Source organism: Rhipicephalus microplus, chromosome 2 (assembly GCF_043290135.1).
Source record: "Rhipicephalus microplus isolate Deutch F79 chromosome 2, USDA_Rmic, whole genome shotgun sequence".
NCBI lineage: Eukaryota > Metazoa > Arthropoda > Arachnida > Ixodida > Ixodidae > Rhipicephalus > Rhipicephalus microplus.
The window spans coordinates 300,833,304-300,856,772 of NC_134701.1; the positions used below are offsets into that span (position 1 = coordinate 300,833,304).

Genomic DNA, 23,469 nt, shown 5'->3' on the forward strand with positions numbered 1-23,469 from the left:
TGATATCCTTAAACCCCGTTTGTTCCCTAATCCACTCTGCCCTCTTCTTGTCTCTTAAGGTTACACCTACCATTTTTCTTTCCATTGCTCGCTGCATCGTCTTCAATTTAAGCTGAACTCTCTTTGTAAGTATCCAGGTTTCTGCTCCATAGCTAAGTACCAGCAAGATCAAGCTGTTATATACCTTCCTCTTGATGGATAGTGGCAATCTACCTGTCATAATTTGAGAGTGCTTGCCAAATGTGCTCCACCCCATTCTTATTCTTCTAGTTACTTCAGTCTCATGATTTGACTCCGCGGTTATTACCTGCCTTAAGTAGACAGTCTTTTACAACTTGAAGTGCACTGTTACCTATCTCGAAGCGCTGCTCCCTTCCGAGTTGAAATTAAGAAGAGGAAATGGACATGGTCCGAGCATGTACCGCGTAGACAGGATAACCGCTGGTCATTAGGGGTAACTAACTGGATTCCCAGAGAAGGCAAGCGGGTTAGGGGGAGACAGAAGGTTAGGTGGGCAGACGAGATTGAGAAGCTTGCAGATATAAATTGGCAGCAGCAAGCACAAGACCAAGTTAACTGGCGGAACATGGGAGAGGCCTTTGTCCTGCAGTGGACGTAGTCAGGCTGATGATGATGATGACATCGAGAAATGCGGGGCCTCCAAACCACAACCGAAGCGGCGTTTGTCGAACATGCTGACCGATCCTCAAGAGCAGCCACGAGCCATCAGAGAACCCCCTTCCATTCTTCTGATCTTGCACACGGGCATCGCACCCAGCAGACATTGTCACGCTCTGCTGCCCCCTCCGCGCAGTAGACGCTATCCCGCTTCAGCACCCCGGACACTGGTCCTACTTTCCTGTGCTCCCCTTCGCAAACATGTTTATAGTGCCATGTGTTTATTTTATTATTAACATTTGTCCTTGGTCATCATTTTTAGCAGCAGTTACAGGGCTGGACTGAGGTTAGCTGTTGCTCATAGCAGTGTCATTTTAACTGCACGGGTGACGTTCGGCTGCCTTTGCAGACCGATAAAGGGCAAATTTAGGAGAGGGAAATGTGGAAATTGAGGCTAGTTTGCCCCCTTTGCACGGGCTTTGCTGCCTTTTCTGCCGTTCTCATGTCCCAACATGACTTCCCTCCTCTGCTGTCTGCCGCGCTGAGAGAGCATGGAGTGACGCTTCACCCCTCTCACCCGGTAGCAGATGTCGACTGTGGCGCGGCACGCAAGGTCTCTCGAAACGTTTCGCACGCGCGCTTCAGGAGTAAGTTAGATTTCTCCGGGACAGCTGAGGGTGAGCACGCAGTCCCTTTTCCGTCCGTCGACTCCCATTGGTTGGGGCTCCTCAGACTTCGCTGATGGCGCCTCGCGCCCGAGGCGATCTCTCACCTTTTGTTGCCCCTTTGCGTACGCTAGGCCGAAGAGCGGTACGGTGTCCTAGTGCGTGGCCAAGCTACACCAACTCGTATCTCTCTAAAGCCAACGCGAGCGCCTTTGCCCTCGCTCGAGCAACCGGGCCTTGGTCCCGGTGTCTCCGTGAATCACTTTTACCACGGAGACGTCCTCACAGCACCCTGTGTAGTACTTCTCGCTCGTGGCGTGGATAAGTCCATTTGCTTTCTTGCCGCGCTTTTGCAACAAGCTCTGTACTGCGTTTTTGGTGTTGCCGCAGGCAATAAAGTGTTGCGGCCTTGAGCAGTACCGAGTTCACGCCCCGGCAATGGTTAAACTCGCTGAGAACGAACCCATGCTAGTGGCCGTACTCCTTTGGAATAATCACTGCAGACCTTCAGTGCAAAGCTGCCGACCTTTGTGCACAATCTTATACCCCTGTCACACAGCAAATATAATGTCATTTACAGCCAATGTCATTCGTTTGCAATATTATTTTTTGTTGTCACACAGAAAGACTAATGCCATTTCACGAAAATGACATTTTCTGTCGAATAAGTTACCGAAACACATTCGATTTCGGACCAAATGAGCAGTCTCGATGCCAGGGTGTTTTAGAGAGATGACTGTTAACTTATGAAAATGCAACTTTGATTATTAGTAAATATCTTACTTTTTACCAGATCAACTTATTTACTGGTTTGGTGACATAACAGCACGCGCAAAAGTTTCCAACATAAAAAAAGCTACTCTCAACTACAGCGTCTGGACCCCTGGCATGTTTCATTTTTGTTCCGATGTCGTTGTTGCCTGTATCACAGATGTTCATCGATAGTCCGATTGCATGCGTTGTGGTGGCTGTAGGTGGTGAAAACAGTACATCAACACCGTACCTATTAGCCACCTTTTTTACATTGTGGGAAACACTATGTAAGTACGGCATAACATAAGTAAGCCTCCTCTCCCTTCCTTCGGCGCTTGGACCTCCGCCCTTGTATTCTTTAAGAAGGCCTTCGCAAGCACTAGCTGTTGTAAGGTTTTGTTTGTTATTGTATTTTTTTACTCTCTCGGCATACTGCTTCTTTGGGTTTGCTCACTTGGGGCTGCTTGAAGTGACTATAAAATTGTTATTTTATTGTTTTATTCGGTGCTAAACGCTATTTTAAGTGTTTTTTAAGCAAAAGTTTCTAGAGTGTGTTTACATTTTCACGCCTTTGTTGATGCTTGGAGCAATAAATAATAAAAGATAAGCTTTAGATTAAATAAGAGCGCACACCTTGGGAATACGTAGCTTAGATTGTGGTGGGTATCACTTTTGTATATTGCCTTTTTCGCTTTTGTCATTGTGGTCGCAGTCACTTTTGAATTGATTTGTTTTGGGACGGCTTTGTTTGCGGCATTTTTGGTTTTGTGCACATCGTGGAAGTGCAGCGTAGCATGCGTATACATTGGCTGCAAGAAATGACAATAAACAGTTGGTAGTCTGAGCTCTTTCCTGTCTGCCTTGTTTTCCTTCAAGTTTGTGCAGCAAATCAATTTTTCAAGTATGAACCAACTAGTCTGCAAAAAAGTATTGCTGGTCATACAGTCGGCCATGTTGGTATTCGAGCGTTTTGTGCAGCTGTGGCAAGTTGTATAAAATGGACGCCCTTATATTCTTGGAGAACCTTTTTAGCCATAAAATTTATTTTTGTGGATACACACATGTTATATGCAAGCTTTAGTAAATTTTTATTTCTCCTGAAATCCACTGCTCAGGAGGGCTAAAGGTCATGGTCATCATTTCAAGATGACATTTGTTTTCATCGTGCGACACCAAGCAGGTAAAAAGACATTAGGTCTGCTTATTGTCATTCGTACTAAATGACATCAGAGTTGCGGTGTGACAGGGGTATTATAGCTAATCTGGTTACTTATGAGGTACACACTTTAATAGGGAGCGGTGTGCTGGCGCCGGCTGCAGAGCTTCTCCTAACTACAGCGAGGCCCCGGAACACAACATGGTTCTGACTATAGAGCAGTGCGAAACGTTTAATAACTGCACACAACATTGTTTTTTGTTTTTTTCAATACGGTGTGCAATATGCTAAAAAATATACTTGGATGCATATTCATATGGATGCATATGCCAACCTATGCAGAGCGAGCTGGTTCATGGAAAGAGGGGACGCTAGACGAAATAGCGAAGTTCATTGAACATTGAATTATAGAGGAATTATTCACATCACCGTCATCTGTCTATACTAGAAGACCTGGAGGCTCTTATCCCCATAAAAGACACAAAAATTCACCGAGAAAAGTGTACGAGTTCACTTTTTTGTCACGAAAAACAAAGCAATGCTTTACCACATGGCATGAGCAATGAAGCAGCACCTCGGTTCCGATTTGCTTTTTCTATTTGAGTAGGAATATTTCTCGCAACATTTGTTATTTTTTAAGGCAAAATGGAGAGGCGAGCAAGTTGGTACTGATCCATAACAACGTAAATGTAGCGCGAAAAAACACGGACGAGAAAGGGTACACCACAAGCGCTTTATGTCGTCACACTGTTCCTGGATCATTTATCTTCAAAATGTATATTCTGAATTTGCTTCGTTATGAATATTTTTGCATCTATACTGTTTTTTTTTGTAGTGTTTACTAGCTGCACCTTCTACACGCACCTTCTACAGTTTTATTTGTTCCAAAATAGTTTTGTTGCTCTATAACATATATTTTTTTGGAAAGAGCATTTAAATGTGCACACTTTGGTATGCCACCATAGGTGCTTTAGTTCTTTTCAAACTGGCAAAAACGATATTCCCGAGACATACGCAAAAAAACAATTTTCACGTGGTAACCAAAAACTTAAAAACTTTTTTGCAGTCCTGAAAGATATCACCCCCGTTTTATAAGGGGAGAATCACGTGTGGCTCCCACATAGGGACAGGAGGCGTAGCCTCACCGCCACGTTGTGGGCCTTCTGAGCAGCCTTGATTTAATGTAGGAGGAGAGGACTGGGCTTTTGAGCATGGAATGAGTCATTTTCAGAGAATTATTAATGTTGTCCCTGTAAAGAGGGCCACCTCCGGAATGTGTGGCTAAAATCACTGTGATCATGGCCGTCTAGAGAAAGTGCTAAAATGTCGGAGCCATGACTAAGGAAACAGGCGGGGGTATGTTCCTAGCTGAAGCATGTTTAGGGAGTTCCTGCGGCCTAAAAGGACCTAAGACCCATTTGATAAGATTTTGTGACAACATTTAATGTTGTCAAAATGTCCCTTAAATGGAGACTGGGGGCCTATTCTGTTGAATCGCGCAATTCTCGGTGTGATAATAAAAACCTCGCGGCTTGGAGTTGGCTTGCTCATTGACATTAGAAAGGCCCGTCGACCTTCAAGCCAAGGTGAGCAGGGAATCAAGTAATAGGGTGGTGGGGGAGTTCCTTGTATACGAGAGTTCTACAAACTTCCTTGAATATGGAACCAGAAGCAAAGACACAAGCAGCGAAATTAGAGTCAGTGTATATATATATGTTCTCTGCAAATCAAGGAGGGATACTGCTATGGCCATTTGCCTGGCTTTGTGAGAACATGGCTGCCTGGATCATCAGCGCATGATGGTGTTGCTCGGACTAATTTATTTCACGTCGGCCTCGCAGCAATGTTTTCCAGCCACCTACACTGCAAAGTGAGAAAAATTCCGGTGATTTTTACCGTAATCGCTCCCTTCTAGGCCAAGTGTGAACGTGTTCCTCCGACAAACAAGTCTTGTTGCGCCGTTTGTGCGCAGCAGTCAATTGTGCATTCGTATCACCCGCAGTGGCTCGGGAAACCGTTCGTATAACATCGAATTGCGGCATATTTTAAATAATGTAGTCTGGAAAATGGTATCATCGCGAAATTCGCATTACCCTTAATGGTGTCATCAAGATTTTACTGTACCTAGGAATCGGTAACATAATGGCCGCCTTCTCTCGTTTTGCTGCCGCTTGCGTTTTGACACGACAGCATTAAAGAACTCGTTTCACCAAGAAGCGAATGCATGCTGGCGATCAGCAAGTCTGCACAGAGAGAGAGTGAACATGCATTTGCATACGTGTGTGTGTGTGTGCATGTGCACAAGCACACAAATTAGAGGCGAAGCTCCCTAAGACGTGGGACTGTACCAACGTTACTAGAACCAGGTCAGTTTCGCAGCTCCGCGCGCATGCCGGCACAAGCGGTTGACGCGTGAACTAATAGCGCTGCTGTTCAGTTTTGCTTCACATGCTGCGCCACGCCTCGCGACGCTCGTGTTGTCACTCGGACACGACATCCCGTTTTCGGCACTCACTTGCTTCTCTGCGCATTATTTAGTGAACTGTCATCTCTTACGAAAGAGTTCTAACTTGTGGGGATGCTGACATCCCCCCTGTAAAGTTGTCTGCGCCGCGTGGCGCACGTGTCTCGCCCCAAGGCTTTATTTCGGTGGTGACCACCGCCGGGCGATAGATGGCGTTGCGTTCGCTCTGAGTACCACTGTTGGTAGAATGGTAGCGCCGGCGGTGGCCCCTGGCGGAAGGGAGGCCTAGGTGGTGGGCAAGCGTTGAGCGAGTCTCTTCTGCGCATGGCGGCTGCGGCGAATGGTTGTCTGTAGCGCGGGTCCCCGGTGCTCGGTACCGCGGGCTTCGCGCCGGGGTCCCGCGTGGAAAGTCAGGCGTTGGCGACGCTGCCTTGTGTATGTGTTAGTGTGTTGGGTGTGCTAGTGTGTGTTTATCATGTTATTGTGTGTTTAGTGTGGCTGCGTTATGTTTGTATGGTTTAGTGTTAATTGAAATTGATGTATCATTCGGCGGACGATATCGTCGTCTAAATTAGTTAATAAATCTATGTATGTGGTGTGTTTTGTACCGACCGTGTCCACTGTGTCCCTTCACTCCAAGAGCGTGGCGTGGCGATGCGCTCGTGCGCCTCGCGGAGACCCCACAAACTTGAGACGAGAAACGTCAATAAGCAGTGTCTTCTTGTTTTGCACCAAGCAGCAATAACGTCTACAGAAATGACACTGATCACGCTTTCTTAAAACCAACACCAACACGAGATCCCAATGAGTTTAAAATATTGGGGAACCCTTAAGATTCACCTTTAAATGTTGAAAATGATAGTGATATTTTGCACCAAATGCATACTTTAAACTCTTAGTGCATGAAATATTTTCGAACTTTCTATGCACTTAATGTGTGGCCTAAAGCGAATCGGCGCAGTAACATGTGTGCCTCTTGTAGTGGCTGACCGGCTTTAAACCACCAAGCCATTATGATAATCGCATGTTCTGACACCTGATAGAAATGTACGCTTGTACCAGGCAATATTACTGCGACGATTCATGTTGCCCTGTGAAGCACCTATACAGGCTGCGTGTGTTTGTAGAGCATGAACGTTACTTTCACTGCATTTCTAAGCAGAGTAGATTATTTTCACTGTACTCACAAGCAGACGCGTGCCTTGTACCAAGAAAAAAACTGTACAAAGACTTGATCGATGTAACGATGCCCACATCGGTATAGAGATAAAATAATAATGATCCCAGGCAGTACATGAGAAAAAGAGTGAAGGGAATGACAGGGGATCTATAGAAATGTTTTTTCTCAAGTTACACATGAGCACATTGCCTGTGGAAACATGGCTGAAAGACAAGGGCAAATTTATACCATGAACGCATGAATCTCCTTCATTGCGCGGAGGGCACCCGCTTGAAGTGGTCATTTCTTGCTCTTATGCCATAGAAAAAAAAAATTTCGGGGGCGGAGGGGAGGGGGGGGGGGAGGCATGGGCTCGGTGTGTCACTCCCTGGCTACACTCCTGCATGGACGCGAACTGCACTCTGTGTAACAAACCGTAAACGATTGAACACACCATCATTGACTTCTGAGATTCAATGTTTTTTTCGGATGTGTTACAAAGAACCTTGAGGAAAGATCTGCCAATAACACCTCATGGAATAGGTTGTCTATATTACAGAATGAGGGTGGTGTTCCATACGATGTGATATTGTTACTGAACCTTTACAGTCTCTGGATAACACATATGGCCATGAGGCTCATAGATCCTAAAGCAAACTTGGCACGAGAAACTTTCCTGAATGTGTAACACATGTGCGCGATATATATCGAACGTTGAATGAATCTCCAGATTGTATGGAGGTGTTTGATGAATTAGTGAGAATGAAGTTTTTTTAAATCATAACAGTGGTGGAGTAGACCAATGTGGTTTTTATGAAGATAAGTTTTGTAACTTTGAAATAAAAATGTTATAAAAAAACAGGCGCGCAGCTGTGTGGTAAAACACCCGCTTTTTGCGCAAGCGCCCCGGGTGGGATCTCCAGTGCGACTCACGGCTCTTAATTTTCATTTATTTGATTATTTGTCAATTTTTACGTGACGTCCAAGATGATAACTTTTCACTCACAACAAACCATGCTAATGCCACAATATCTGAAACGAGCTCTTTACCACTGTCGCATTAAGAGCGCGAACAGATGCTGAGCCGCAAGAAAAGGCGGCTCACTCACAAGTCCACGGTATGTGAGAGACATTTTGATGTGGACGATATTTTAAAATATCATAAGCACATTATAAATGGAAATGAAATATTTCTACTTTGAGGAAAAGAGGCGCCAGGGGCATCGCCTCGCCTTTTTCCCGGTCTGCCAGAATGCGTCGCCACAAGTGATAACAAAAACAAGCATGTCACATAACAAAAGAAACGCATGGGGATGATTTCATGCCATAAAACGAAACAGGGCCGTCGTGCAGTAGGTTGAGTGATTCTTGTGATGCCGCATCACAAGGCATCTCAGACGTGACATCAGCTACATTGTTAGCGTTCAATGAAGTGATGAACGTTCCGTTGCCTTCCGCGTTTCGGCGCCAAGATATTGTTCAATGAGGTGACAGCTGCACTATTAACGGCTACAACAAAGTGCACAAGCAGCCGTTCCGGACTTTGACCACTGTCACCCATTTGCGAAGTTTAGGTAGACAGCCTGAACGTCTGTGAAGGCATACCACCAGCCGAGAGTGTGCCCACAACCGTTACTGTTCATCGTAAGCACAGCACAGTGTTTACAAAGTGGCCCACTTGCTTTCACTGCCTCTGACTACGGAGACTATTGCGAACATGCAAAGGTGATGAAGACCAGAATACAGAAGGTTCGCAACCCCTCAAAGACGTTTGTGTGTGCAGCTGCCGCAAAAAAGAACAAAATGAGAACTTGGCTGAGCTTCCTCCTTTGCTAAGGCTGTCATTTATGACATCACTGAAGCAACGAGTTCTGGGTAATAACCAAGCGAAAGTATACGCAAGAGATGCGTAATATTTTAGCCATCTTTCTCACGAGAGATGGATAATAAGCGTTCTTTAATAACTCTCACGAGAGAATTCTCTCCCGGCAAGAACGCCTGATATCTATGCATTCAAAAAAAAAAAATAAATGAGCCTATGAGCAAACTGGATTTACAAAGTGTTTCCATGATAGCACAGTGGTCATTTGGTTGAGAAATGTTGCAGGCCGATGAACGCGGGAAAGAATATGAAAGATGCCCAGCTGATTGGAAAGAATCAACTGCACTTAAGGCAAGTCACTAGAATTGACGGACGACCACGGACTAACAAATTGTCCTGTGTACTTCTATTCTTGTCTACTTCAGTTTGAATGACGGGGCGCCTGTTTGGTATGAAAACCGGGCAGGTCTGTTCATGGGTGGACTTCAAACACCGGCTTCTCAAAACGTATGCAAGTCCCTATCGCCAAGAGCGAGCTGAACGTGACACCAGTGCTGTATGCAAATGCCAAATGAAGGCGTAGCAATGTATGTAGAGGACATGACGTGTCTTTTTCGACGAGCCGACCCTCACATGCCTGAAGAGAAGAAGGTGCAATACCTGATGCCTGGAGTGAAGGAGCAGTTGTTTAGTGGTCTTGTACGCAGTGTTATGCCAGCGAGTCCTCAGCAAACGTCCGTGCCTCGGAAAAAGGCAATCTGGGTCAAGGCCAGCCCGCAGTCCGCCTGGCGCGACCAACTCAACGGCGTAAACACGCGCGACGCCTCTCTGGCCCACGTGCAGTGAGTCAGCAGCGCACGTGACAGCGAGCCGGCGTCTTCGTGTCTGGGGGTCTGACGTGGCCCAGCGGCGACCCCATTGGAGGAATCTGCCCTGACGACCAGCGGCGCTTCTGATTGGACATTTTGGTTGGACCCGGTGCAAATAAAAGAAGCCCTGCGGCGGGTCGCGATCGGCGGTCCTATGAGAGAGGAGTCCCCGTGTCGGAGAGCCGACATGTGTGTGAGTCGGCGGTCTTAGGCGAAAAGCTGACCTATGTGTTAGAGAGGAGAGCTCGGCTCTTCGAGTCTCTGTCGGCCCCAGTGCCGAAATTGTAACGCCTCTGTATATATGCTGTACATAAACCTTGTTTAACTCACCGTCGTCTCGTCCGCTCGTCTTATCAGCTCTGCGCAGAAGCAGTCGCGAGCTGAGAAACATACGCTACCAAACGGCTGGTGACCTTCCCGGCGGAGTTGAAAGCAGTGGCGCCTTCGGGACCGTGTTGGCGTCGCCGTCTTTCGCAACAGTGGAGGTCAGCGGTGGGATTTCGGAGGTGGCTTCGCAACAGTGGTGGCAGCGGTGGGATCGGCCGGCGTCAGCGACATCGATGCGGTGAGTGCCTGATGTTTTCCCCTCAGTTCACCAGACTTCTCTAGCTCAGGTTGTAGTAGTTTAGAGAAGGGCTGTGTGAAGCATTGAAGTGAGCTTTGATCGTTTCAAGCAAAGTCGAAGTGCTTTGAAACCGAAGTTAATGCGGAGGGGGTAAACACGGGAGTGTGAAAAATTGCTTGCGCGTCGTGCTAGTAGGCTTATAGTGGGTACGGCAAGTAAATTGTTAACAAGGGCAAACAGCAAGAGGCTAGTGTGAACGATGGAGAACCTTAAAGTGAAGGAACTCATCGAAATTTGTGAGGAACTCGGCATAACTTTGGGCCGTGCGAAACGAAAGCAAGCGATCCTTGAGATCATGAAGGATGAGGGAGTGTCGGCTGAGGAAGTCGATGAGGCCTGGGTGGATATTAAAGCACGCCGTGAGGAGGCTGAAAGGCGCGAACGTCGCGAGGAGGCCGAGAGACAGGAACGCCTCGAGATGAAACGAATAGAATTGGCAATACTACAGTGTTCACAGGCGCCTAGCGTAGCTTCTCCAACAGTTCAGGTCAGCGGTTTTAGAATTAGGGACCAATTGCCACCGTTCGTAGTAGGCGAGGACATGGCGAAATATCTCGTCAAGTTTGAACACGTCTGTGAGCGAAACGCTTTGGAGCGGTCTCTTTGGGCGCGGAACCTGCTAGCTCTTCTTCCCGGCGAAGTGTCCGACGCGATAACTTGCTTGTCGAGGGAAGCGTTTGAGAGCTATGACGAGGTTAAGGAAGTGCTCTTGAGACGTTATAGGTTGTCACCCGAGGCTTTCAGGCAAAGGTTCCGGTATGCTAAAAAGGGGAATGAGTCACACGTTGACTTCGCGTTTCGTCTTAAAGCCGATTTGATTGAATGGCTCAAGGGCGAAGGTGTTTATGACGACCGCGATAAAGTGGTGGAATGCGTTGCATTGGAGCAATTCTACCGCTGCATCGAGGAGGATGTCAAACTTTGGCTGCAGGACAAACTTGGTGAAGTACAGCTAAACAAGGCAGCAGAGTTAGCTGAGGAGTATTATACTCGCTGAAAGTTGCATAGCAGGGCAGTGCGCGTTGAAAAGGATGAAAGAAAAGAGGGCTTTTCAAGGAAACCTGATCAACGGAAACCCGTTCCGCACCGTAATTTCAAGAAGGACCCGTCTCTTACGAAGGACAGTGTAGGGGAAGGGCAAACAGAAGCGGAGAAATCGAGTGAGGTTTCTACCACACAGGCATTTGAATCGGAAAACAAACGGAAGCCGCTAATCTGCTACAACTGCAAAAAGGAAGGGCACATCGCGAGAAACTGTCAGGAAAAGTTTGCCTTCGCAACGATCCAAGAATCAGAAAAAAACATGCGGTTGTTGGAGCCGTATCTCCAAGAAATTAGGGTGAATGAGAAAACGTGCCGAGCACTTAGAGATTCAGCGGCAACCATGGACGTTGTCCATCCTTCATTGGTGTCTCCGGATGACTTAACAGGAGAATGCGCGTGGATCAGGCAAGTCGCCGAGGAGCAGAGTGTTCGCTTACCCATCGCCACGGTTGTCATTGAAGGCCCGTTCGGTGAGCTTCGCACCGAAGCAGCTGTGTCTGCCGCGCTAAATGATCGTTTTCCTTATCTTTTCTCCAACAACTCAGAGCAGCTTCTCAAAGAGCAGGGCAAATCGTTCTTCTCCAACTTAGCGTGCATGGCCCTCACGCGATCGCACGCGCGGAAGCTATCGCGGCAGCTTGATCTGGTTCAATGCGGTGAACTCTCAAGTGACCTTGTCGGCGGGTCGACGGAACCCCAGAAAGAAAATTTTCCGCATGAGTCATGTGAGCAGTCACGCGAGCGGCGCGTCGCGGGAGCGGCCGGCGCGGTATGCGCTGGGGGAGACGACGTGGCGCCATTGAGTCAGAGCGAGAGGGTTGCAACGCTCTCGCCTGTAGCGGAAAGTTGGAGCGAGCTGCCGAGAGTTGATCGAGAGACGCTCATTCGAGAGCAGCGTGAGGATCTCTCGATTGAAGCGCTAGTGGAAAGCCAAATTGAAGCGCTAGTGGAAAGCCAGAAAAACGCGGCAAAAGTGCTGTCGAAGGAGCACTACGAGGAATCGGTGAAGAAGCGTGCTTTTGAAGTAGGAAGTCAGGTAATGCTGCTGCAGCCGTTCAAAAAGAACAAACTTGAGGTTGATTGGGAAGGGCCCGCCAAAGTATTATCGAAGCCTTGCGATACAAATTATGAAGTGAAATTAGGAAGGCGGCCAGACAAAATTTACAACTTGATGAAACCATACGTTCAACATCAAGCGGTCGTAAATCTGTTGTTGAATGCTTCAGAGGAAGAGGAAGCAGAAATTTTGAGTTCTAGTGAGGTAATTGAAGGGGGATCAAAAGTAATCCGGGAGCAGATAAACCTAGAGCCTAGCTTAAGTGAAGGAGGACCTGAGAAAGAGGACCTGAGAAAGATTGGTTCCGAGTTTGAAGACGTGTTTTCGGACCGCCCCGGAAAAACGAGGGTGATCGAACACGATATCGAGCTAAGCGGTGAGGAGTCAATCCGTAGCAAGCCGTATCGTTGTTCCCCTGTGCAACGTCGAAAGTGTGAGCCGCTCTTGGTGCCGCATAGGTATCGTCGCCTAAAAGTGGCCGGTTACTGAGATGGAGCATGTTGCTCCACAGCGCAACTTTGACGTTCGCTAAAAAAAAAAAAAAGAAAGCTAAACGCTAATGCAGGTGCATTGAGCAGTGCGTTCTAGCTAGTACCTTCTCAACCTTTCGGTTTCTCGCTGGCGATTCGGGGCAAAATTTTGACCTCATCACGACCTGGGCTGAGCGCTCTCGTTTAGAGTGATCTCAAGGGGCCAACTTTATGTGGTATTCTAATTTGTTGCGTTGTTGTAAGTGTGAAAAATTCAAGTTCTTACTTTAAGAGTCTTGTGTCCCACATGTGCCTCTTGATATAGAGGGAACAAAATTCCGATAGACACGTAGATAGGTATATGTTGTACTATACTTTGTCTGGTGTTCTGTCGGGTGACCGAGGGCACTTGCTTGTGTCGTGTGTTGTTTGTTGTCGAACCGTTCTTAGCAAGTTGCAGAACCATCGACAAGTGCTGAAACCGAAGATGGTCAGAAGAGACAAGCGAAGTTGGCCAGCAAGTTGTGGCGACAAGCCAGTGGAGCTGGGATCCGTCGTCAAAAATGGGATGTGTTCCCGGAACAGTCTGGACCTGCATTCTCCCCATGGCCCTGGAGGCGAACCTGGAGGGACCTGGCGAACGAGCGCGCCTGTCATCCGAGCCCCGTGGAAGCAGCTCGTCTTTTCGGCGCATTGTCTGGCGGCGGGGGTGCTGTTATGCCAGCGAGTCCTCAGCAAACGTCCGTGCCTCGGAAAAAGGCAATCTGGGTCAAGGCCAGCCCGCAGTCCGCCTGGCGCGACCAACTCAACGGCGTAAACACGCGCGACGCCTCTCTGGCCCACGTGCAGTGAGTCAGCAGCGCACGTGACAGCGAGCCGGCGTCTTCATGTCTGGGGGTCTGACGTGGCCCAGCGGCGACCCCATTGGAGGAATCTGCCCTGACGACCAGCGGCGCTTCTGATTGGACATTTTGGTTGGACCCGGTGCAAATAAAAGAAGCCCTGTGGCGGGTCGCGATCGGCGGTCCTATGAGAGAGGAGTCCCCCGTGTCGGAGAGCCGACATGTGTGTGAGTCGGCGGTCTTAGGCGAAAAGCTGACCTATGTGTTAGAGAGGAGAGCTCGGCTCTTCGAGTCTCTGTCGGCCCCAGTGCCGAAATTGTAACGCCTCTGTATATATGCTGTACATAAACCTTGTTTAACTTACCGTCGTCTCGTCCGCTCGTCTTATCAGCTCTGCGCAGAAGCAGTCGCGAGCTGAGAAACATACGCTACCAAACGGCTGGTGACCTTCCCGGCGGAGTTGAAAGCAGTGGCGCCTTCGGGACCGTGTTGGCGTCGCCGTCTTTCGCAACAGTGGAGGTCAGCGGTGGGATTTCGGAGGTGGCTTCGCAACAGCAGCCCCCCCCAAGACTACGTCGGAGTTTCTTGCTGAAACCGTCCTAATTGAAAGCACGCTTCGGCAATGGACACAGACATCGAGCGACAAGTGAACTTTGCCTCTGCTACGGACTACATGGGCGGTCTTGGGGGCCACGTCAACTTCTTCCAAGAGCTCGTACACTCTGTAATCCGCGAAGAACTGCAGAAGTTATCAATACCCCCGACCCCCACTGTCAGTTTTTTGCCTGGCATCGTCCGAGATGAAGTTCAGCACGCACTACGAGAACCGTCCTGTCAGACAGAGCCGCGGCCCCTAAATTACTTCCCTCGCATGTGGTATGCGCAAACTCTGCTCCAGCCAGCAGCACATTTAGCTCCGCCTCCCATCGCGGCCCCTGCCATGCTTCCAGCAGACCAAACTCTGCGCTAACCTGCACCACATTTCACTCCGCCTCATACCACGACCCCAGCCATGCTTCAGGCAGTCCAAGCGGGTTCGTACGTCCGCGACTGCCGACCGATTCCGCGAAATAAAGACGTGTGGCGGGCCCCTGATCGACGTCCTCGTTGCTATTACTGTGGCGAACCTGGGCACCTCTACCGACAGTGCACTTATCGAGAGCTGGGACTTCGTGGTTTTTTTTGTCCAATTCCCCACCTCCTAGGTTCGGCCAGCAGCCTTCGGGAATTGCGGACTATGTTGCCCAGCAGCGCGGATCGACATCTCGGCACCACTCCCGTTCTCCATCACCGCGGCGGATCTCGCCGAATCATCGCACCTATTCGGGCGTTGTGCAGGGCCGGTCACCTAGCCCGCGTTGGGAAAACTAGCCACAGCGACCTTCGAGGGCAAGGCCGCTCAGACTGGTCATGCTCAAGGCCCCCTATCAATGCGGACTGATGATACCGACGATACATCAACGACATCACAGGCTAATTGCGGAAGAGTTTCCTTAGATATTCCTGTTCTGCTAGATGGTCGCGAAGTCAGCGCTTTAGTGGACACTGGTGCGGACTATTCCATAATTAGAGAAAAACTGGCCGCCCTTCTGAAGAAAGTAACGACGCCTTAGAACCGAACGTCAGTTCGTACAGCTGGCGGGCATATCGTCACGCTACTTGGTATGTGCACGGCAAAATAGCAAGTCCGCGGTTGTACATTTGTTGTCAGTTTGAGCATTCTCCTGCAGTGTTCTCGAGACCTGATCATTGGCATAGATTTTCTCAGGGAGCATGGCGCTATAATTGACATTCGACGACGTCTAGTCACTTTCGCGGCCACAAACGCCACAACAGCTTATGCGGACCCCAGCCACTCCCGAGTGTCTCTTCGCGTTATCGACGACGCTGTCACATTACCACCCCATGCAACTGCTGTGGTTCAGGTGGCGTGGGACAGAGTGATACACGGTGAAGCAGTCGTGGAAAGCAATCACTTGCTTCTGCTGTCTCAGTGTGTCTGTGTAGCAAGAAGCCTCGTTGACCTTTGTGATGATCACTGCAACATTTTCATCACAAACTTCAACTACGAGCACCGGCACCTTTTTGCGGAACTGTTATCACCTACGCCGACCCAGTCGCCAATGTCACCGAGTGTTTTGCTTCCGAGGCCAACGGCCCTGCTAAAGCGCCTTTCCGCAGCGTCGACATCAATCCAACACTTTCTGAAGCGAACAAGCAGCGTTTGAGCGAGCTGTTGCTGGAATTCCACACATGCTTTGCACGTTCTTCGAAGATACGTCGAACACCGATTACGAAACACCATATTATCACCTACGACGACGCGCATCCCATACGGCAGAAGCCTTATTGTGTTTCACCAAACGAAGGGCACGCGATTCAAACACAAGTTAAGGAAATGCCTCAGGATGGCGTGATACAGCCTTCAAGCAGCCCTTGGTCATCACCAGTCGTTCTTGTGAAAAAAAAAAAAGATGGCACGCTTCGCTTTTGTGTCGACTACAGGAAGTTGAACAATGTCACAAAGAAAGACGTGTACCCTTTGCCCAGAGTCGATGATTCTCCAGACAGGCTGCGGCTTGCGAAGTATTTTTCATCCGTCGACTTGAAGAGTAGTTATTGTGAAATAGAGGTCGATGAACGTGACCGGGAAAAGACCGCTTTTGTAACGCCGGATGGCCTTTATGAATTCAAAGTGCTCCCTTTCGGCCTGTATTCCACTCCAGCCATATTCCAGCAAATGATGGACACCGTCCCGGCAGACCTGAAGTGGAAAAGCTGTCTCGTCTACCTCGATGACGTCGTTGTGTTTTCAGAAACGTTTGACGAGCATCTTCGTCGCCTTTAGAATGTGCTCGAAGCCATTAGATCGGCCAATCTCACACTCAAGCCTGAGAAATGTAGAATTAAAGTTTTTTGGTCACGTCGTGAGCGCCGTTGGTGTTCGGCCTGATCTTGAAAAAAACTGCTGCCATCGCCGCTTTTCCAAACCCAACTGACAAGAAAAGTCTTTGACAATTTCTGGGACTGAGCGCGTATTACTGGTGCTTTATTGAAAATTTCTACAACATTGTGGAGCCACTATTACGCCTCACGTGTGATGACACACCATTTGTCTGGGCTGACGAACAGCAGACTGCCTTTGCGGAACTACAGCACCGGCTCTCTTCCCCTCCCGTGCTAGGCCACTTCGATGAAGATGCTGACACAGAAGTACGCACTGATGCCAGCAATATTGATCTTGGAGCTATTTTGGTACAACGACAAGACGGCATTGAACGGGTAGTAGCCTACGCAAGTCGCACACAGTCTCGCACAGAATCTAACTATTCTACATCAGAAAAAGAATGTCTCGCGGTCATTTGGGCAATTACAAAGTTTAGGCCATATCTTTATGAAAGACCATTTAAAGTGGTGACTGATCATGATGCTTTGTGCTGGTAGATCAATCTACGAGGCCCTTCAGGACGATTAGCACGATCGAGTCTGCGCCTACAGGAATTTGATGTCACCATCGTGTAAAAGTCAGGCAAAAAGCACGAAGATGCCGTCACGCTATCACAAGCCCCTCTTCAATCTGCCAGTACAAGCGCAGAAGAGGACGGCGTCTTCATGGATACTCTGAGCGGGCCGGATCTGATGTCTCATCAACGAAATGACGCCGATCTAAGAATAATTATAGATCACTTAGAAGGTGGCACCGCACCCATTCCTCGTCCGATGTCGCGAACTTTTCCACCATTTTGCCTACGAAATGGCATCTTATACAAAAAGAACACCGATGCTGGTGACAGATCTCATCTTCTTGTCGTGCCTGAAGCCCTCCGCGATGACATCTTATTAGCTTGCCATGACGAGTCCACATCCGGCCATCTGGGCTACTCAAGAACTATAGATCGGGTGCGACAGCACTACTACTGGCCTAAAATGTCTGCCTGTGTCAAACGCTATGTGAAAAGATGCCGTGAATGCCAGCGTCGCAAGACACCGCCCTTAAAGCCTGCAGGCCATCTGCAACCAATTGATCCACCCCCTACACCGTTTGATCAAGTGGGAATGGATCTCCTAGACCCGTTTCCTTTGTCTTCTTCCGGCAACAAATGGATTATTGTCGCAACCGATTACTTGACGCGTTACGCTGAGACGAAGGCATTGCCACGAGGGACCGCATCTGAAGTTGCCAGTTTCTTTATGCAGCAAATTGTGCTACGAAATGGCGCCCTGTGATATGTCATCACTGATCGAGGGACATCATTCACAGCAAAGCTCTTGAATGATATCTTCAGTTTGAGTTATACAACCCATCGAAAGAGCACTGTGTATCACCCTTGGAGTAATGGTTTAACAGAAAGGCTAAACAAAATGCTAGCCGACATGATCTCTATGTACGTAGATGTGAGGCACAAAACGTGGGACGATATCCTGCCGTATGTAACATTTGCGCACAACACTGCGACGCAGTAAACTACACGCTTCACGCCATTTCGGCTTATTTATGGTCGAGATGTCAGAACTATGCTAGACGCCATGATTCCGCATGAGGACATCGACAAGCTCGACCAATTAGCCCGACATCAATGAGTACATTCAGCACGCTGAGGAAGCACGTCAACTGGCCCGTGTGCACATCAGAACTCAACAGTGCGCAGATGCACAGCGGTACAACATCTGCCATTGAGAAGTTAATTATGAACCTGGTGACCAAGTTTAGGTTTGGACACCCATTAGGCGGCGGGGTCTCAGTGAGAAACTCTTGAGGAAGTACTTTGGACCTTACAAAGTACTCGGACGTGTGAGCGACGTCAACTACGAAGTGGTTCCAGACGGAGGCTCAACATCATCCCAGCGCAGGTTACTACGCCCAGAGACTGTACACGTCGTCCGCCTAAAACCATGCTTTACGCGGTGATGCGAATTTTCTTCGCGTGCCAGTGAACTCTTTATGTGAACAGTGATTGCCGTTTATTTTCGATTTCCGGGCCCAGGACGCAATTTCTCTTGTGCGCTACTTTGTTTAATGTTTGTTTATGTTGCCTACTTCGACCCACTACTGTGCACACTTTTCTTGAGAATAGGGTCGATGCTCTCTTGGGGGGAGGAGTAATGCCACCTGGTGTTCTGTGCCAGTGAACGAAGAAGACGAATACGAGCAACCCGTGCCAGCGGGGAGACATCCTTCTTTGTGTCTCAGATTTTGACAGTCGCGTCCCCTTGCACGTTTCTTCGAGCTCCTAGCGCGTGACAATATGAAAGATGCCCAGGTGATTGGCAAGAATCAACTACACTTAAGGCAAGTCACTAGAATCGACAGACGACCGCGGACTAACAAATTGTCCTGTGTACTTCTATTCTTGTGTCACGTCTTTAGCGCAGTTTATTTTTCCCATCATGTCTTACTAACTAGCACCCAACACAAGCTTCTCGGACCCAGCCGACTCCGCCCGAAAACAGCGTTCCAGGGACTGTCAAAAAATAGATAAGTAAAAAATAAGTAAATAAAAGTATGTTTGCCAATTAAAAAGGTTCCTGAATGCTATTGGTGATTATGGAGAAAATGTTTTACAAATTTTGGTTTTTGAAGCAGTTGAGTTTACTGTGCAAGTGTCAATGGCAAATCTTGGCTCTCACGAATAGATAGAGCTGCGATGACAACGCGGTCACTCGCGCTGCAGTAGATGACGCGCGCCGCTTGAAGCAAGATGGCACAGCAGCGCCATCAGTTCTCGCGTCAGCCACCGCGGCCACTTCGGAGAGCACACACCTACGGGGCGCTGCGAAACTGACCTGGTTCTAGTAACGTTGGTCTGTACATCCTCTGAGGTATAGGAAACTGAAGCTCAAGTTTGCAGAACAATGACAACGCCGCGCCTGGCGGCGAGCTCCGGAACACTTGAGGAGAGACGCCAGAGCGGTCACAGGCGAGTGAGTGTGTTTCGCCGAAACGGTAGCGTGTGCGACACGCGCGCAACACGTTCTGCAGTTGGTGCGGCTAACTTGGGCGCCGTGCTGTCAGCTTGGCGCGCTAAAACGAGACGCTCGCTGTGCTAAGTGGCCTTTCCGGGAAGTGAAAAAGCGACCCCACAGAAGTGTCGCCGAGGTCCGAAGTATTGTGTTGTGGGCTGCCACAACAAGGCAGAAAACACCAAGGGATGCTCTCCACGTGTAAAGCTGCATCAGTTTCCCAGCAAGTCACAGCCGCGTTCACATAAGATAGAGCAAGCATGACACGAGAGCCGGAAAAAAAAAGGCGAGACCTTCAACTTGACTCGCTGTGGTTAGACTTAGCTTGCTGCTTCATGACGACATCAGCGGGTCGTGCGCGGCACGGAGGACATGACTAAAACTTCTCAGACATTTTAATGCCATGATCCTATAACATTAGTTTGTATTTATTTTTTTCAGGACACCACAAACGTTTGCACATGAGAGTACACGGATGCTACTGCAAGATACCACATCCAAACAACAATTATATGCTTTCCATAGACGTCAACACAGCACATCAATAGAGTACGCAGCTTCATGTTGGCAGGCATATGCTGTGCACGGTATCATCACGGAGGACCCGAGAAATGCATTTCGCAGTGACTCGGGCGTCCTCGTCTGCTCCACATCATAAATTTGACTAACGAGGTTTACTACTTTGGTTCCATTTCCTTTTCGAAAGTGCTTGTCCAGCTCAGAGATCTTTGTGAAGCCGCAGTGCATTCGGTACATTGTAAGGTGACTCGAATGCAGCGCGCGCTCTCTGCAAGAGCACGTAAGCGAGCGGCAGCGCATCGGAGTGAAGAGAAAACGTGCCATCCATATCCCCGATTTCTACTTTTCTACCAAAGGTGGAGCTGCCTGTCCGGAGTTGCAGCGCCATCATGCATTGCTTTGGCTTCCTATGCAGTTGTACTAGGTAGCCACCCACATACCAGTGGCACATACTCGCCCTCGGGCACATATCCGCATGGCCACATGTTACGAAAAACCTACCACGGCGTCATTATCACGCTTACGGTGTTAACAAAGCACTGACAGCAGAAATGTGGTACATACTCTGGTTTAGTCCCTGGATTGTCTGCTGGACTTGTACATGATGGATATATGATAAAAAGAAGCGAGATAGCGGTACTTGAAGTGTTCACCATATGGACGGATGGACGCTGAGACAGACAAGCAGATGGTCAGACAGACAAACGGACGCATGAACGGGTGCACAAACGGATTGACGGACGCTTTGCCCCACTCATCATTACTCATTTCGTGGATATGCTGTGATTTTTTTATTATCCTATTAAAAACTAAATGGCTAAACATAAAAGTCACTTATCTTTCTTTTTTACATTGCTTTACTTTGCAAGATTGCTGCCGAAAATGGTATTCCACACACACACATATCACTGCCGGGTTCAACCCTTAAATGTGAAGCTTAAGGTTTACTCTATATTTGCCTCTACTAAAGCAAGCATATGGTTAATCTACCAGTTCATTGACTAAACCACTGCTGATAACTACTGCAACTAGCATGTATGCTTTCATTGCCTTTTCACGTCGTATCACAATGACTTGAGGGAAGTGCTTTGTTTTTTAATCTGTGTTCAGATTCTGCGTGTCCTTTATAGTGTTTTTCAGGAACATGCCGTATTGCTGCATGCCGTACTGCAATTCAAGTCAAGCACCAAGAGAAGCTTGATCTAAGCTTCCACGAGTTTCCAGCTGGTTAAGCTATCCAGCAAAAGTGGCTGAAAGCAATAACCCAGAAAAATTTCATTTCAAACCACAGGTCCGCCAGTGGCATCGTCTGCTCAATATATTTTTGGGGCATTGACTACTCTTTAAGTTACCAAAAATACGTGTGAATTTGACTGCCATTTCCAGCGTGTTTCCTGGTTACCCAATTGACATGCATCCCTTCATGTCACAAAAGTAACCAAAGTTGGAGCCAGAACAAGTTTCTCATAAATCGGTTGCTTTCTCTCACATATATACTTTCTACTAAGCCTGTAGCCACCTTGCCCCTCTCCCCTCCTCCTCGAAATTTGTATGCAGGGGGTGTTTTACGAAGGAGAAATAAAAAAAAGGTGTTTTTTAAGGCCTCCAACAAGAGCACCCCCCCCCCAAAAAAAAAATGCATACTGGAACTTCTGCGCACACAAGACGAAGACAAATGAAAGGGCACAGCGCCGAGCACGCTCGCTGCCGCCCATGTTTTGGAACGATCCTCTCATTTGTGCCACAGCCAAACAATTTTTTCTGAGCAGCAGACAGCCTCTTCAAGGGCTTCGTTATCCAACCGACTTCACAGCATGACTGGAGCCATTATTTTCTCACTTAAAAAATAGTTAGCACACACAAAAAAAACACTGCATACCCATCGGCCATTATTTTTTCACAAACCACAAGCCCAAAAGATGTAACTTAACATTGAATACGGCTGAGCATGTGGCCAGCTGAGAAGGCTTTTTAAGAAGCTAAAACAAGCTCAGCCCCTTGTTATGCAGATCACTCACCGATCCTGAGATAGGCCTTGCCCACAAAGCGGTTGAGGATTTTTGTCAAGAGAAAGCCCAACACGCGGGCATTGTAGAATGTGATGTAGATGACCCATGCCGTGGCCGTGAGCAGAGCACACAAAAGCCATGCGAAGTTCGAGTCCAGAGGCAGTTTCTCCAGCGGGGCTGTGGTGTTCCATGCAGCTGGGTACGCTGCCACCTCCGGCACCCTGCATGATTGTAGCACCTACACGGCTGCACCAAGCTTATGTTACCCATGGACACACATTTTTCTTCTCTTGTTGGCAAGATATACAAAAATCGTGCACACGTCGTTACTGCACAAGAAAAAAGAACAGTTCTTGAGGGTGCTTAGCCAGATTTGCAGTTTCAGTGACCAAGTTCATCGATCGTGCTACTGCAGTTACCGTTTTGACGCAATGATAGCGGCAGCGCGTTCTACAGGCTTTTCTACCAATGCATGTTGACAAGTGTAAGATATTTCGTTACACGAAAGGCCTTCATCGATGGAACATCGCGCCTGCACATTGTTTCACGTTCACGCAGTGCATGAACCAAGTGACAACAGGTAATAATTGCGTTTTTTCATGAACCTCCCACCTAGGTGTCCGCGATCGAAACTGCGGACAAAATGAACAAAAACGCCATCAATGCACACTGGTAAGCTTTTGTGGCTCGACACACTGACGCTAAAACCAAACAACCGAACTTAATGAACTTACGCATCCGATGCATTCATGGCCAATGCGTCTCATTTGGCAACAACTTCTTTTTCAGCTGGAAATGTCATGTTTAGGTCTTCTATTCTTTGTTGAGGAGAGGCCCAAACACGGTGGGTAGAAGGAGAGGTGTCTGCATCGGTGAAGTGAGCTAGAAGAGGGTAGTGGGCTGCTGGGGTCCCCACAGTACACCTCATAGCCTCCTATATACTTTCTGTACACCTATGCAGTATCAACGCCTCCTCTAGAAAGATGCCTGAGGAATGGCTCGCGCTCCCAGCGGAGTTGGCCTGCCTTCAGTTTTAAACAAGCTCCGCGCGGTGACGCTCGCGACCGACACTATTATCACGGCGATGGGCATGACCTACTACACTCCTGACCTGTTCAGATAGCGGGGTTCCTATGGGAGCGCGTGTCCCCGCTCTCGTTCAATCGCTCGCCGTAGGTGGCGCTACCTATAACCTGTTCGTCTGTTTCTTTACGGTTGTTTTGTAGGCGCTGGTATAAGAATGCCTGCATTCTGCAGTGAACTGGCGGCATATATGTGACTATTTCTTCCCATACATTGCTGGTTAAGCAAGGTGTTCAGAGCGCTTGAGTATTTATAGCACACTGGTTGACAAACGTGGGAACCCGTAGATTTACACGATGTAGGGCAGCCTATGCGTGGTCGCGTGCATTTTATTGCAAAAAAATTCTGAATGT

The 23,469-nt window shown here is 48.3% G+C and overlaps 1 protein-coding gene across 1 annotated transcript in view; it reads right to left on the minus strand.

The window, feature by feature from the left end:
• The window catches only part of LOC142783843 (bridge-like lipid transfer protein family member 1), a 91,385-nt gene extending 68,456 nt beyond the window's left edge, over window positions 1-22,929 (minus strand). Inside the window, exons 1-2 of the mRNA XM_075882525.1 lie at window positions 22,768-22,929; window positions 22,043-22,254 (exon numbers count right to left, since the gene is read on the minus strand). Of these exons, the coding sequence (XP_075738640.1) occupies window positions 22,043-22,254; window positions 22,768-22,784 (229 nt within the window). The 5' untranslated portion in view covers window positions 22,785-22,929. The remainder of the gene's footprint in view (window positions 1-22,042; window positions 22,255-22,767) is intronic.
• Between the last annotated feature and the right edge of the window lie 540 nt (window positions 22,930-23,469).